The sequence below is a fragment of the Folsomia candida genome, unplaced genomic scaffold, assembly GCF_002217175.1.
Source record: "Folsomia candida strain VU population unplaced genomic scaffold, ASM221717v1 Fcan01_Sc003, whole genome shotgun sequence".
Lineage (NCBI taxonomy): Eukaryota > Metazoa > Arthropoda > Collembola > Entomobryomorpha > Isotomidae > Folsomia > Folsomia candida.
The window spans coordinates 6,605,429-6,620,286 of NW_019091195.1; the positions used below are offsets into that span (position 1 = coordinate 6,605,429).

Consider the following 14,858-nt stretch of genomic DNA (forward strand, 5'->3'; position numbering starts at 1 on the left):
CACTCAACCGGCGGCCACCACAGCGGCAAAGCCAACTCGCACCTACGACGACGTAATTAAAACTTGAAGCTTGTGCACCGCACGGAGAAAGTGTAAAGTGTAAAGTGAAAGCAAAATTTACAAGTCTACCACAATAAAAGCATTAAAAAAGTACGATAGCTAATAGAATATGGAGGTTTCGTCCGTCGAAAAATCAGAGTCGGATGTTTTTGTGGAAGCGGTATGCACTAAATTTGTCATTATATAATATAGTTTATATTATGTATTTTTTGCATTCTTTTTTAAAGTGAAAATTGCAATTGAAAACGAATAATGCCAAACGGACGGTAACAAATTGGTATAATATTATTCAATTATTCTGAATTCCATATACTTTTAGCTGAGCGATGAGGACTTGGCTCACGAGGAGGAGATTTTAAGAAACCCATTTTCTGTGAAGCATTGGATTCGGTACATCACCCATCTCAAGACTGATAAAAAGAACAGGAAGGATCCAAGAAGACTTTATCTTGTATATGAGAGATCCTTGAAGGAACTTCCTGGCTCCTATAAATTATGGCATGCTTACCTTGTGTTTCGAAAAAGTCACACGTTAAGGAAAGGTCCCAGAGACCCTTCATTGCAGGTATGGTTCTCGGTTCTCACCACTTTTAATTGTAGATGAGAGTAAGATTGATTGGGAATTTTATTTGTCCAGGAGTTGTATGTGACGTTCGAAAGATCCCTTGTGTTCATGAACAAAATGCCCAGAATCTGGATTGAGTACTGCGATTTTGCTGTGAAAACTGGCCGTGTTACGCAGACAAGGAAGATCTTTGATCGAGCTTTGAGGTCACTTCCAATTACTCAGCATCACAGGATATGGCCGAGTTACGTGAACTTTGTCACAAAGCAACATACGATTCCAGAAACAGCTATTCGAATTTATAAGCGATACTTAAAGGTAAGCTTGTCCTTTTTAACTGTGTATTACATATTTCGTAAATGACGGCAAATTTACTATTTATAGCTATGCCCTGAGCACGGCGAGGACTTTATCGAGTATTTATTATCTGTCGGTCATTTGGATGAAGGTTAGTGTCATGCATGCTTCTTCCTTCCAAGTATTCCTTCGGTTGTTTAAAACCTCTTTATTTTTTATTTAGCTGCCGTGAGATTGGCAAATCTTGTGAATGATGAAAATTTCAACTCAAGAAAGGTGAGGAAGAAAAAAATCTATAATCAACCAAACGGCAAATGTTTTTAGAAATCCTCGTGATTAATGAATATGAATAATCAATATGCAATCATTACAGGGAAAATCCAACTATATGCTTTGGGCAGAACTGTGTGATCTTATTTCAAAAAACCCAAAGGAAATAAAATCTTTGGACGTTGATGCTATTATTCGTAGTGCATTAAGGAGATATACCGATCAAATTGGATCACTCTGGACCAGTTTAGCTGATTATTATGTCAGATCAGGATTATTTGAAAGGGTAATTTTTTTATTAAAGCTTTTTAAGACTTCCGGACACATATATTGATGTTTATGTAACATTAACTTGTATTTTAGGCTCGCGACATTTATGAAGAGGGAATTAGAAGTGTTACCACAGTTCGAGATTTTTCTCAAATATTCGACGCATATGCTCAATTTGAGGAAGTTTCTTTGACAAAGTTGATGGAGTCTGATGGATTTGACGACATTGTAATAGAGATGCGTCTAGCCCGTTTAGAAAATCTGATGGAACGCCGACCCATTCTTGTTAATTCCGTTCTACTTCGCCAAAACCCGCACAACTGTAATGAATGGTTGAAACGGGTCGACTTGTTGAAGGAAAAGCCCAAGGAGGTGGTTATATACTTATCTACTACATTACTTGAATCATTCATTAATCACAATAGTGAAACATTAATTAATTGAATCATTTTTATCAATTTAAATTACAGGTCATAGCAGCATTCACAGAAGGCGTGCAAACGGTTGACCCCAAACAAGCAGTTGGAAAACTGAATGCATTATGGACCTCATTTGCAAAGTTCTATGAGGAGGCAGATCAATTGGAAGATGCCAGAGTAATATTCGAAAAAGGAACGCAAGTAAACTACCTGAAAGTCGACGATTTGGCCCACGTGTGGTGCGAGTGGGCAGAAATGGAATTGCGACACAAGTTAGTGTTTCAATCGATATTATTGTTTTTTTATGAATAATTAAGCATAATGAAATTGTAAAGGTTTATTTGTGTTTTGCTTAAAATTCTAGAAACCACAATGAAGCACTTCGTTTAATGTACACTGCAACAACTCCACCGACTGGAGTAAAAGTTTCTTATGCCGATGAAACTGCTACGGTACAAGCACGATTATATAAGAGTTTGAAGCTCTGGTCATTCTATGCAGACTTGGAAGAATCCTTCGGTACATTCAAAACATGCAAAGCAGTTTACGACCGTATTATAGATCTCAAAATTGCAACTCCACAAATCATTATGAATTATGCCCTATTTTTGGAGGAAAATCAATATTTTGAAGAATCTTTCAAATCCTATGAGAAGGGAATTAGTTTGTTCAAATGGCCTCATGTGTATGACCTTTGGAACACATACCTTTCTAAGTTTTTGGATCGGTACGGAGGAGAAAAAATAGAGCGTGCCAGGGATCTGTTTGAACAGTGCATAGACACTGTACCCCCAAAATACGCAAAGAATTTCTATTTGCTATATGCCAAACTTGAAGAAAAACACGGAAGTGCACGTCGAGCAATGAATATTTATGAAAAATCAACAAAGGCAGTGGACAAGAAAGATCAGTATCAGGTTGGTACAGAGATTGCATATGCATATATGATCTGGCATTGTCATTTTAAAATTACATATCTGATTTGTTATTTGTGTGTTAAATAATATAGATGTTCAACATTTATATTCAAAAAGCTGCCTCTTTGTATGGTGTTACAAAAACTCGTCCAATTTTTGAAACTGCAATGGAAACACTGTCTGATTCTGACGCAAGACAAATGGGAATAAGATTTGCAGAACTTGAAACTAAATTGGGAGAAATTGACAGGTAAACAAAACTGAGAAATAAGAATTTATTTAAAGATTTTCCTTTTTCACTGATTTTTAAAAAACTTTTATTCAGGGCTCGTGCTATTTTTGCTCACACTTCTCAGATTTGTGATCCACGGGTATGCATATTTTATTAATTTTCAAAGCGGAACAATCTATGTTAAATTAGCACAAGTAAATTAGTCTAATTTGTAATGTATATAAATGACTACAGGTATCATCAGATTTCTGGGCTGCGTGGAAGGATTTTGAAGTTCGTCACGGGAATGAAGATACGATTCGAGAAATGCTTCGTGTGAAACGGTAATGCAGTTTTTTTCTTGTTCTGTGTACTTATAATTTCGACATAGAAAGTTTGTACGTCATACGTGATGTCTCGTTTTATTTTACACAGATCCATTCAAGCAATGTATAATACCCAGTTCACTGCTCATCTCATTGCCCAGCAAACTCAGCTTTCTGCAGCAGCAGGAGTTCAATCCCAGGCATCGGGAGAAAGCACTACTACATCAGCAATGAAGGAAATGGAGGCAGCAATGGAAGTTGAGAAACCCTTGAAAAGACCAGACCAAGTTTCTTTCGTACGAGGTGATACCCTAGTTCAAACACATAATGCAGAAAAGACTGTAGCCAACCCGGATGAAATAAACTTGGATGAAGACGAAGAAGATGATGATGTGGCTGACAAAGGTAAGCAATGGTGATGAATCTCTGCACACGATGATGCCATTCGCTCAAAAGATGAGATTGAACTGTATGTTTGTATTACTGTGTATTACAGGCGAAGAAAATGAAGATATGGAGGTGGAGAAAGCACACATCCCATCCGCCGTCTTTGGCTCTTTAAAACCTGTGGATAGGGATGCAGATGACGAAAATGCTGATGCTGATGACTAGTGTGTATGTACACTGTATCGATGTGGATTGTTTTTTACCTGGTATATCATTATTCTCAGATTAATAAATAATTTTTACAAAGACTCGAGTGCCTCATTTGGGGAAAGTCGAGAAAGCAATCTACGTTTGCTAAGATATACTCGGTTCTACTTTTCCCACATTTAACTAACTCTAACCTTAATTTTATCGTTATCACAATACCCGACTGAATTCATGTTAGAGACGTCAATGAGACACCTCCTCCGTTATGGACATAATCAATCGTTCGTCTCATGTTCCTCTGCTCTTTGCTAATTGCCTCTCTGCTGTTGATAACCTACATTTAAAGCAGCTCTATGTAATCCTCTAATTTCTTTAAGTCTGATCGTAAATATTGAAGAAGCACGTAAGTACGTTCATAATGTAAAGCATTGTAGAAATAGGAAACAATCCTAAAATAAAATAATGTGATTCTCATCTGCTACTACTGACTGAGTAGAATGCGACGATACGATATAGTAGTACAGTCAGTGGGTGGATGTGTTTTTTTGTCTCATCCAACCTCCTCTCACATTTTGTGCCTATCTTTTCAGTTTAACTCTTTCGAGAGAAATCTGCACTGGTTCTGGCTCGGGGGTTGTTATATGACCAGCAAAAGAGACATAGTCAGAGTCTGATTGAATGACCAATTCCTTCATATCCTTCGTTCGCTGTTGCCTTCCTCCTCAACTCGTCGTCGTCGTCGTATTCGATTGAACCCAATAATGAGCTCGGAACAAACAGATTGGGCAGATGTCCTTTGGAAACTTTGAAGAAATTAATGCCGAGCTGGAAATATTGAGAGAAAGAAAGGAGAAAAATGTTCACGATCATCTCATCTCGTCGGAGTGTGGTGAGACATAGTGGCGGATATATGGAGCATAGGCGTGCGGCGTATATAGCGGCGGTGGTGGCGGTTAGCTCGGGGGTTTGGAGAGGGAAAGCAGGAGCCGTTCCCTCCACAGCAGTGTGTGGCCCACAGTGTGGAAACAAATTGACTGGTTGTGAAAATCCTCAAGCAACAAATTTCGATTCTGGTGGAATTTTGGCGAAAAGGTGGACCCCTTGCTGAATCCGTCACTGGTAAACAACTTTCACTCACTTTCTCCCATCAGGTCACCCCACAAGAAGGTCGGAGCGAGGTTGGTGAGGGCAAAGTGGCCGTTTCGACACTGCCTCCTACGAGTAGCAGGCAGGAAGATGGCCGCCCTCAACTCGCTCCGTCCTTCTCGCGCTTCCTCGACCTAAAAACTCCCCACAACCGCACCTCCTCCAAATTTGGAACTGTTCCGCACTCCCTGTTTGTTGGCACTAGAATGAGCTTTCGTAAAATATTTTTGGGAGGATTTGATGCAGTGGTGAGGTAGTGGTGGCAAGCAGCAGAGAGTCGTTGGTGCTATTACGTACGCATATAGTAGTACCACACATACCGTGAGCATAGCTTATATAAAATCGAGTTCAGCAGAAAGCAGCATTGCATTGTATATACATAGAGTGCGGCGGCGGTGGTGGTGTAGGCAGCAAAATAGAAGAAGGAAGCACCATCATCATCATCAAGCGCGATGGTGTTGGGCGATGGGCTTAGCAGCATTGGCAAAGGCAGTTTTCCACGGGGCGGAGCGTCCCTGCACAGAGGACATCCAGAGGCGCATTGGACGGAATTCTACGACGCTGCGGTGCCTCAACATGCAGAGGATAGTGGGTTCAGAGAGAATCATCCAATGCTTTTCACCATTTCTCCATGAGTTTCTTCGTCTTGAACGGTCCCACCCACTAGCTTGGGCCCACCTCGGTTATCTGGCTCTTGTCTCGTGGCGATTCAGGTCAGCCACCACGCCTGCAGGCCCCCCCGTCCCCACACCACCCTCGTGTGCGGTCTCATTCTGCTGGGCTTGACGAGTCCGACCTCCTCGCGCAAGAATGAGCACGCTATGACGCTCCTGACCGGAGATGTCGAAATTTTCAAACAAGCTTCACAACGGCTTCTTGTCGGCAAAGGTGGTGGTGGTTGGTGGAGGTTCGTATGCAGGACTATAGAATGGAATTTTATCCGGATAAGTTTCATTTCTGCTGCTAAAAGGAGTGGCAATGGTCTAACCCATCCATATCTTTCACTTGTTTAGATGAAGTATTTATGAAAATGTCACTTGCTTTGTTTATAGATTTTAGTCGATATGAAATATATGATTAGGAAGGGGCTGATTCCATAAGGTGTAATACTTGCATTTTGTAAACTACGTGACTCATGAGATTGCAGATTCTTTCGTTGACCATTGCGATACCAGGTTTCATGCTTATGATAATGCCAAATTATTATGGTGACGGTCTGTGCAATGCAATTAGTCCAGCACAACGTACTAATAAATCCTCACATATTGCCACTACTGGTCCGGAAAATGCAATGAAATTCACACAAGCTGCTTGTTTATGAAGAATTTGTATCAGCACATACACTACGTTGCAGGTTGATCAATTTCGTAATACACAAGTATTTATAAGTGAAATGCAGTTGTATATACAATACAACTACCTCGGTATACTTGTGGAAATATATAACTTACAAATTGCATGCTCAGAAAAACGTGCATATTAACATATCTCATCTGAGGATATATCCGTATTCAATGATACAACATGTACATGGTTCGTCAATGACTTGGTGGTTGTTTTGGTTTACACATACGCATATTGGCAACCTCATTCATTTTCGTTGGACAGTTGGACGAAGAAACGGTGCTGGTCCATTCCATGGAATTAGATATGCTATGCTATACTTTCTTTCGCAACTAAAACATACAACAAGCGCGTATAAAATGCATCATAAACAAGGTCGTAACATTCTATGTGAGACTGATGAAACAGAACATGCCCCAGAGTGAAATGAAGGGTATATTCATAGACATAGATAGCTAGGTGCATAATAATACCATTATTTGATTTAAATTCTGAATGTGGACTCAAAATCTACGGTTTCTCATCGCCACTGTGTACTGGTTCTGCCCTAAGTACCTACCAAGCAGCATCATATCATCAGTCAGAACTCAGAAAGGGTATCAGCAAGGACTGGCTTTATATCATTGGTGTGTGTTGATGGACTTATGGAGTCGCACTTTTACTATTCATCACGATGAACTCCTCTACCTACTGCAGATGCGAGGTGTCAGTTAGGGAGCCTATTCATGGAGGGACATGATTTTGCTGTGTGCTGGAGATGTGAGACGGTGAAAGTGGGCTTTGTTGGGAAAGTGAGAAAGCATTATGGGTATCTCACAGTATAGAAGCTCAATATCATGATCAGCTCCATAAAGAAAATGTTGACCAAGGTTCTTCTTCTGCTGGGTTTCAATTTACTGTTGAAATGCATGCATTCTTTCCTGAAGAGGATGCCATGGCTTTTTCTTGCTTTCTCTTTCATGAGGATTGGGTATAGGGGCAAGTTGGAACTTTCTCCCCTGACCATCCAACTTGCTATCGTTTGCGTATAATGTCGTACTGTCATTCTCATCAGAAATGTAGTAATAATATTATGCAATCTTGATATTTTGTATGGACTTTTTAGGATGCAGACCTTTCAAGCGTCATGTCTGACGGAGGGCAGCAACAACAGCGGGTCCTTGATTTAATTGAGTATAACAATACTTTTAAAATCTTTCATGCTAATTATGTTGATCTTATAAATGTACTCTGAAATTGCTTTCCTTGAAGAACAAAACTAGTACATACGTAACTAATAATGTGTTTTGTAAATAAATTAGCGATCCAAATGCATTGGAGTCATTTTTGGGAGGACTCACATCAGACAGCGAGTTACTTCCATCCGCAGAATCCGTGGACAATGTCGTTGCATCCTTGGCCCGATCTCTGGAAGCAGACTATGAGGTTGACTCGCCAAACGAAACCTTATTTGACACTCTTGAAGCATCCTCCAATAACTTGACTGACATATCGCAGTCGTATGTACCCTCTGACTTTGAAAATGCTATTGCAAATGCTACTGGAGGAGGAGGGGGTCAACAAGGATTTAACAATTCGATGGGATCTCTGTCCAATGGCGAAGTCAATAATCATGTCCTTCAGCAACAACAACAACAACAAACATTACAAAATTCATTGTCTAGCATTGTTACTTCTGGAGTTGACCAATTTCTTATGTCATCTTCGCAAACGAATAGTATCGCATCTTCAAGTTTACAACAATTAACTTCTAACTGTGATTCTTCGTCATCTGCTTCTCAATTCCTTCAACAACATCAGATTCAGATGAATCAAACTCAAGTAATTCTGGATAGTAATAATGTCACGTCGTCGTATTCATTTAGTCAAGAACTTTTGCAGAAGCAGCAGACTATCGTCAATCAGCAAACTCAACAGATACCTAGTCTTTCGTCGACGACCTCATTAAATCACCAACAAACTGATTCCTCTTCTCTGAATCAGTCGATCTCTGTTTCGATGCCATGTAATCAAAATAATAATACTGGGCAGTTGACTACTCATAATAATGCATTTCAACAACAGCAACAAGCTGAGGTGCCCCAACAACAACATGGTCAAATACAGATTATTAATCAACATCTTCAACAAGTACCCAATAACTCGACTTCAAATCCTGCTGGTACAAACAATTCCTCCTCGGCGACTAACAATGATGGCAGTAACAATAATAATGTTAATAATATACCCATCAACAATAGCGCTAGTATTTCTGTTAGCAATTCGTCTATTTTACGAGCACAACCCCATTATATCCAGAGTACTACCCACCCACAGCAGCAAACAACCCTAAATCAGTTAGTCTCTGCAGGGCAGACGGTCAGTCTAGCGGGTGCTCATCAGTTACTGGCCACCTCAACGGGGAATATAATGACAACGGGCCAGGCTCAAACCAACATAATTCAACAGATTCAAACTGGAGGAGGTCAAAGTTATATCACAATGGATCAGCCTACAACTGCGCTAATTGCGGGACCAGGGACCTTCGGCGGAGCCAATTTAGCATTATTAGCTACGGGGGGTGCTCCAACTTATGCAGTAGTAAATACCGGAACCCAATTTCTATCAAATACAATAATGGCACAGCCCCAAGCCTTTCAAACATGTTTAACAAAGGGCCCGAATGGAACGTACTATCAGACGACTGCAGGTGGAGCAGCCCAGTTGGTTGCAACATCGAACGTTGGTCAGATTCAAAACGTGAATGTAAGTATGGCAAGTAGTCCAATCGCCAGCAAACCCAAGCAACCTCCACAGTTGTTGCCGAAACCTCAGTCCAGCTCAAGTCCTGCAAATGTTACGACAAACGAGGTCGATGGTAATAATATGTCGGCGCCATCCACAACTGTTCCTAATGGCGCACATAACACAGTTTCCGTCAATACATCCGATGGCGTAACTCAGATTTTTCAGCAACAACAAGGTCAAGTGGTGGTTACATCTGTAGGCAATACAATGATTCCTCAACAATCTTTCACAATCGGTGGTGCAGGACTTCAACAGATGGTTATGTCTCAGGTTTGTTTAATGAAGGAAATCTGAGAACTCGATACAAACACAATTTAAAACGTTTTTATTTATTTTGCTTTACAAAACTTTTAGAATGCAAACCAGCAAACACAACTAACTGGAACAATCGTTGTTAATCAATATGGCCAACCAATGTTGGTGCCATCAGGGGGACAGCAGGGAATTCAATTTATTGTGCGACCTCAGCAACAAGTTTTGACCCTTCAACCTGGGACAACTACCATTGGTGCCCAAGCCAATAATGGGAAACCAATTGTGCGATATGTGTCGCAAATGCCTCAAGTAGCACAGGTAAAGTCTGGTTACATATATATATATATATTGCGTAGCCTAACCATACACACATACCATCATCTATTGATTATATATATATCTTTCTTTTTAGACCCAAGGATATGGTCTCCAGCAAATCCAAACGCCCAATGGTCCCGCTTGGGTTGCTGTCCGATATCCGCCTGCAACAACTTTGACAACGTCTTCGGGACAATTTAGTCAGATGCAAACCGACTCAAATATTATAACTTCTCAAACAGCTCAAATTTCTTCGCCTCCACAGCAGCAGCAGCAACACATTGGTCAAGTACAAATTCAAACAACACAACCGCAGCAGCTAGCGTCAACTCCGATAATAACAACAACAGCAACAACTCCAAATTCTCAAACACAACAGCCAGTAGTATCCCAGCCACAAAAACCACCCACAACTAACAAGTTGCAAAAATCTAATATCCAACAGAATATAATTGCAACCCCTGACTCATCCTCCGAGCCGTCCCCACCCAAGAAACCCAAGTCTAAACCAAAAGCAAGCAAAAAGAAGGTCACGTTGGACTTGGAGCAGCTATTAAAACAATCTGGAATAATGGACGAGGACCTGCAAGACGACAGCTCATTCGACTTTAGTTTCTCCAGTCAAGATGCCACTCAAAATGGATTTGACATTGACTTTTTGCAAACACCTTCAGAAGTTAAGACGCTAAATTCTTTACAAGATCCAGGTGTCAATTCATCAGGTACATTTCAATCATTTGCCGTGATAATTTTTGTACCTTTATAATAAAGCTTTCTCTAAAGCTGGGAGTAAGATATTTGGCTAAGTAAATAGTATATTTATTTAGAATCAGTAGTACATCTTGATTTCTGGTTTTAGGGAAGACAAAAGGTGGTGGAAAGAAGAGGCCAAGTACATCAGGTGGTTCCACTGGTGGGAGTAGTAATAAGAAGAAGAAAAGTCCCCAAAAACAGAAACCTCCAACACCACCTCCTCCGCCCCCGCCCACACCTCCAACTCCTAGATCACGGCCCAAGAAAAAAGGGGGAGGGGGCAACCAGAAGGCTGATTCCAAGACTGAGAATTCAAAAAACGAACCTGTCAAGAAAGTTTCCAGTCTTGATGACATCATGTCGTCAATTGATGCTGTAGCAAATGCAGCATGCTCTCCGTCCCCACCCTCTAGCCCAGCGTCATCACTTCCTCTAAGCAGTCCTGCACGCGTTCTTACTCCTGCGACTCCTGCTCCAATGACACCAACTTCACCTGCCATTCCTTCCAGTATTAAGCAACCTTCCACGCCCATACAACAGGTTCAAGTGATGGCTCCAGTCACACCGACATCTTCATCGCTTGTATCTATAGCCTCTAACGGAATCAACAATAATCCGAACCCGGTAGCCTCCCTTGTATCATCAAACGCAGCAACAAGAACAACAACCAGAATAGTACAAACAATTCAGTTAACCCCACAAAATCAACACTTATTGAGGTAACTTGTGTTTATTTCATTGGAAATTTCTCTAAGTATTAATAAGTTAAACATGATCTCTTACTCATTATATGTCCACAGGAATATCCAGGCCCAAATTTCTAGACTACTTTCCCTTCCTAAACGAAACGAAACTGAGCAAACGGCTCTTCAGAAACTGATTGTCCTACAACAACAAGTTATTTCAACCGGTATTATTATTTTCTAATTTATAAAATTTCTATACGAATAGAGCTTCATGAATTCAATCAACAGACTTTATGTTTTATGTCATAAACGTTCATAGATTTATTCCCTACTAAAAAATTGAAACACTTATTGTTACGTTATTAGAGTATTATTTATTTGGCTTTATGAAATTAAAATGTAAGCTCTCTCTACGTTGATTTAATGTATGGTTCAAAGCTCACAAGATATTCGTTGCAAATATTTAACATAACTTACTTATTTACTTCTAGGAATTCCTGTTCCAAACCCCAGTCACTTGAGTAATGTAAGTTGATGAAGTCCATTAAGTTGTTCGTTTATGCAATGCGTTTTAAATTGTTAAAGTCAAGCCGTGTGACACTGTTTATTAACTTATAAATTTAAAAATCTATATATTCCTTGCTGTATGGTTTGGGTGATTTATAACTGTTTGGAAATTCTAACTCTAGTGTGGTTTTGGGAAATTATATTTACGCTTTCCAAGTAATTACATGAAAGGTATTAGTTGTGGGTAGATCTGGTTTCATTGCTACATATTTAAACCCACAGTCAGGGTAGATATTAAGAATCAACAAATCTTTTATGAAAATAGATCTGCAGCTTACAAGAAATTCAAAAAGAATATTTATAAAGGGATAGCATGAAATCAAGTGATTGGTGGTGGTAGCTTGTGTTAATGTTTGCCATTCATTGTTGTTGTACATAGCTGGCTCAATCTACGATTTCTAATGTTCCTGCGTCAACATTATCTACAACTCCATCAACGACATCGACTTTGGGAGTTACCTCTTCGTCTACCTCTACTATCGAGTCCGTTGCTTCTACAACCACTGCGCCAACGTCCACAGCTACAATTTCTTCCCCCACTAGTAATATTAATACGAATAATAACAATTCAAATTCTCCAGTAACTTTGTCTGCCACCAATTCGAATGTAAAAATTCTCAAAAAAGTTACCATTCCTACTTCAATTGACGAGCCCAGCAATGATCTTAGTGGAAGTTTTATTGAAACAATGGCTAAAGTAGGTACAGTTAATAATGAGAGTTCTAATGCAAACGTTGGAGTTATGGAAGAAAACAAGGTAATCATTGGAACAGATTAAATGATGCTACACTTTGTTATGCAAAAAGTTGTACCTTCACATTGTCGTCATCATATTCTTTATTGATGACGACTTTCTCTTTTTTTAAGTTATTGAATTCAATCATACTTAGTTAAAGCGCATGGGATTAGCATGATAAATTAGCACAACCTTAATTATGCTTTTATATAACTTCTCCCCACTTACATATGCTTACATACATGATGCGTCGCATGCTTTTGACATCCTATATGTTTATAATTCTTGATTCAGTGCTTCAACCTTAAAATATGGTCATTTAAATATTTCTCGTATATAATATATATTTCTCTTTTTTTAGGAAAATGCAACTACCAGTGCTTCAAACATGGTTGTATCATCAAGCACATTTGCTTCCGGTACAAGTACAACTAATGCACTGGGGCAGCACCACGTACAATCCTTTCCGACTACATTTAAAAGCCCCGTCGATGAAAAAAAGGCTGATGACCAGCGCGTTGTTAACTTGAAAGTAGAAGAGGAAAAACGATCCAGATGGAAAAAAGAAGAGTATGTACACAACGCACATACAATAGATACATGCCAATATAATTTGAGATGTGCATTTGATCAAAATAAAATTAATTGTTTTTGAATATTTCACTTTTATAGGTTTGAAATGTTGTTGAAACGAGATCAACAATGCGTGACTCAACCAGATTATGAAATCCCCTTCACTGATAAAAGAGACGCGGTGGAACGATTAATGAAATATCACATTCTTCGTGATCGTAATGATATGAATTTTGAAGAATTTGACAATGAGTTTTGCGATAAAGCATCGGTCCTTCTTGATAAATTTCATGGAATGGTTTCGAAATATCGATCATTATTGCTGAAAGAATCGATGGTAAACATTTATGATTTTAGACATTCTTATTCTAACGAGATTTTCTATATCTATTTCCAAACTTTCTCTATATTTTTAGAAAGAGGTTGGTTGCGCAGAGAGGGTTATGTTAGAAAGAATGTTTGTGACGGAAGAGAAGATGAAGATGGAACAGGATAGGTTGTTTATAAGTCAAGGCGAAGGTAATGATATATAGTTTTATACATTCATTTACGTATATTTCAATGATAATAGTTGAGAGTGTCTAAATTTATATTGTCTGAATTATATAGTACTCGACCTTCCACCACCTCCAGCAGGTTGGGTTCCTAAAATCCAGGAAATGGTCGACAAAGAAATGAAGGAAATGGAGCAGGACTCCTATGTTAATATGCAAGTTCAATCTGCTATAGATTCCATTATTGGCTTTGGAAATATTGACTCGACGAATGCAATTAACGACGATGAAAATAAGGCAAGTCACTAGTTTACTAAAACTCATAGCACAGAGAATAAGAGAGGACTGTAATAATTTAATTATTTTGGTTGTTTGATGTACAGATTGAATACGATGCCTTTGGAGTGCCAATTAATAATAACGGGGGTTTGAATACGTTTGGACTGAACACGTCTTCTGCCGACATAGATGAAGCTGTGAGAAGTATAATGATGTGAAACTACCACCACATACACTTTGTGACAAACAAAACAAAACTCTATACAAGTTAAATCATTTTAATATTAGGTCATGTCGTTGGACGTACGTATGTATACTGCCGTTTTTTGCATTTATTCTATTATTTGAAACATACACCTATGGTCAAACTAATAGTGTGGCGAAAAGAGTAGCCACGTTGGGAGTATTTAAACACACAAGAATACTCTGATAATAAGGAATCAATTGTGGCATAAACTTTCTCATTTTGTACTATTATTAATACGAATTATGTATTCATGCATTTTACCCTACCTGATATCCGTAAATGGACTCTGTGTGAAACCTACATATATGTATTAATAGTCGTATTTTCTAATTACATGACATGCATGATGAGGGAACTCAGGGTGTAAAGTTATCAATATTATGTTTGGAACACCTGTGTTTGTATCTGGGCTTGGTTAATACATACGGAGAAAGTGGCTGGAGACTTAGTAGCTTGTGATATATAGGTTAACATTTTCTTGTAGTTAAGAAAATCATGTCGTCTCAACTAAACATTACGTAAATTAAGACTTGTGTACTTGATTACCAGTGCTGTAACGGTTGCTGAAATTCAACCGATAATATTATGACACGATATAAGCCCGTACTTTTAATATGTCGAAAAATATTTTAATAAATGATTACAAACAAGAGCTGAACCTCATTTCTCAGTATTTCAGTAAAATGAATGCATAAATGATGCAATTTATAAATATATAGAAAATATAATCATCCAAAGTGCTTG

The 14,858-nt window shown here is 38.9% G+C and overlaps 2 protein-coding genes across 3 annotated transcripts; both read left to right on the forward strand.

Annotated features, from left to right (window-relative positions):
- The first annotated feature begins 19 nt into the window (after positions 1 to 19).
- Positions 20 to 4,030, forward strand: LOC110845702 (pre-mRNA-splicing factor syf1 homolog). Its single transcript, XM_022092174.2, has 14 exons — positions 20 to 220; positions 380 to 625; positions 698 to 943; positions 1,010 to 1,073; positions 1,146 to 1,198; positions 1,296 to 1,478; positions 1,556 to 1,834; positions 1,933 to 2,153; positions 2,246 to 2,798; positions 2,891 to 3,048; positions 3,124 to 3,169; positions 3,265 to 3,353; positions 3,445 to 3,740; positions 3,832 to 4,030. Exons 1-14 carry the CDS (start codon positions 170 to 172, stop codon positions 3,945 to 3,947), a joined length of 2,601 nt encoding a protein of 866 aa, XP_021947866.1. The 5' UTR covers positions 20 to 169; the 3' UTR covers positions 3,948 to 4,030.
- A 130-nt stretch (positions 4,031 to 4,160) lies between these two features.
- Positions 4,161 to 14,766, forward strand: LOC110847962 (flocculation protein FLO11). Of its 2 annotated transcripts, XM_035849486.1 has the most exons (14): positions 4,161 to 5,048; positions 7,525 to 7,592; positions 7,721 to 9,476; positions 9,561 to 9,779; positions 9,874 to 10,501; positions 10,639 to 11,251; positions 11,333 to 11,442; positions 11,710 to 11,744; positions 12,165 to 12,542; positions 12,883 to 13,091; positions 13,194 to 13,431; positions 13,511 to 13,613; positions 13,704 to 13,885; positions 13,972 to 14,766. In XM_035849486.1, the coding sequence occupies exons 2-14, from the start codon at positions 7,546 to 7,548 to the stop codon at positions 14,083 to 14,085; spliced, it is 4,632 nt and encodes a 1,543-aa protein (XP_035705379.1). In that variant the 5' UTR covers positions 4,161 to 5,048; positions 7,525 to 7,545; the 3' UTR covers positions 14,086 to 14,766. The 2 variants fall into 2 exon arrangements, with proteins under 2 accessions (XP_035705379.1, XP_021950722.2); XM_022095030.2 differs by lacking the exon at positions 12,165 to 12,542.
- Positions 14,767 to 14,858: the final 92 nt, after the last annotated feature.